Source organism: Gorilla gorilla, chromosome 6 (assembly GCF_029281585.2).
Source record: "Gorilla gorilla gorilla isolate KB3781 chromosome 6, NHGRI_mGorGor1-v2.1_pri, whole genome shotgun sequence".
NCBI classification, from domain to species: Eukaryota; Metazoa; Chordata; class Mammalia; order Primates; family Hominidae; genus Gorilla; species Gorilla gorilla.
In genome coordinates, this window is record NC_073230.2 from 25,467,103 (window position 1) to 25,468,748 (window position 1,646).

A 1,646-nucleotide genomic window follows, 5' to 3' on the forward strand; every position below is an offset into this window, starting at 1 on the left:
AGTTGTTCTGAAAAAAGAAAACTCCGAAGCATTTACATGTAAGCTTTCCAACCACTTTCAAACACCTCTACAAAACACCCTCAAAAGTCTGAAATCTTGCAGCAGAAGGGCTGTAGTTAAAGCTGCTGGGCTAACAAAATCATCAAAGAAGCCAGATGAGACAACCCAGTCAGGAAATCCTAGTGATTATTCTTAACCTGTTTTTCCCTAATTTAAGGTAAACTCTTATATACCTGATATGGGGTGTAGAAAGTTACACTGGAGCAAGCTGGATCTTCTGCTGAACTTTTAATCAAACCTAAGAAAAAATAAAGGCAAGGTTTGTTTTTATTAATCTTATTTTATTTTAAAATAGCATAACCTAGAAGTTATTCTGTTATAAAGGAACATGGCTGAACAGGTAGGAAACAGATTCCCCATTATGAGTTCTCCTTATGACTTCTGCAAGGATCATGGAGATGTCAATTACTCGTATTTTAGAGCAATGCTTCATCTTATCATCTTGAGGTATGGTATTGGTGACTACCACTGCTTCAAAGCATGCAGTGTTGATGCGAGAAATGGCTGGGCCAGAAAAGATTCCATGAGTCAAGATAGCATAAACTCTGGTTGCTCCAGCTGAGAGAAGTTTGTCAGCTGCGAGGCAGATTGTACCACAAGTGTCTGCCATGTCATCTACAAGGATAGCCACACGATCATTCACATCTCCCACTAGCACTATGCAGTCCACTTCATTGGCCTTCTTCCGTTCTTTATGAATCAAAGCAAAGTCCACATTCAACTGGTCTGCAATGGAGGTCACTCTTTTAGCTCCACCAGCATCTGGCGAGACAATAATGCAGTTCTTCCACTCAGAGATATTCTCCCTTATCCACTTCAGGACAGTTGGCTCTGCATACAAGTTGTCTACTGGGATATCAAAAAAGCCCTGAATTTGAGAAGCATGTAGGTCCATGGTGATGATATGATCCGCACCTGCTATAGAGAGCATATTTGCAACAAGCTTGGCAGAGATTGGGGCCCGGCTCTTATCCTTCTTATCCTGTCGGGCATAAGGGAAGCATGGGATGACTGCAGTAACTCGGCTAGCTGAAGCAATCTTGCAGGCATTAATCATGATCAAAAGCTCCATTAGACTGTCGTTGATTTCGCCACAACCACTCTGAACGATGTAGACATCCTCTCCACGCACACTCTCATCAATTTCCACGCAGGTCTCCTGGTTGCTGAATTTCTTAGTCACCACCTTGCCTAGCTCCAGGCCCAGGCGGTCAGCAATTTTCCGGGATAAGTCCTGGTGGGAGCTGCCGCTGAAGATTTTGATATTCGGCATCTTGGCCAACTACCAGAGGCACTCCGTCGAGCGATCCAGCTGCCGCTGAGGCTGGAACGGAAGTGAAGCACAGACTCTAATGGCTTCCAGTTGTTACTCAACCGTTAGGGTCCCTTTCCCCTTGCGGCGCGCGGTCCCAAATTGACCCTGGGTCTCTTGAAAAAATTTCTGCTTGCCACCTCCCACTTCACACTTTTAGACTAAATAATCAAGTATTTACAGTGTATGGAGTTTTTTTCTATTAGCACCTATATTAGTTTCATAGGGCTATTTAAACAAATTTGAATGCATAAAAACATAAAACTTCTACAAA

The 1,646-nt window shown here is 43.2% G+C and overlaps 1 protein-coding gene across 1 annotated transcript; it reads right to left on the reverse strand.

Moving 5' to 3' along the window:
* Window positions 1–320: 320 nt before the first annotated feature.
* PRPS1L1 (phosphoribosyl pyrophosphate synthetase 1 like 1) lies at window positions 321–1,420 on the reverse strand. The gene has a single exon (XM_031013207.3). The coding sequence runs from the start codon at window positions 1,331–1,333 to the stop codon at window positions 377–379; it is 957 nt and encodes a 318-aa protein (XP_030869067.1). The 5' UTR covers window positions 1,334–1,420; the 3' UTR covers window positions 321–376.
* Between the last annotated feature and the right edge of the window lie 226 nt (window positions 1,421–1,646).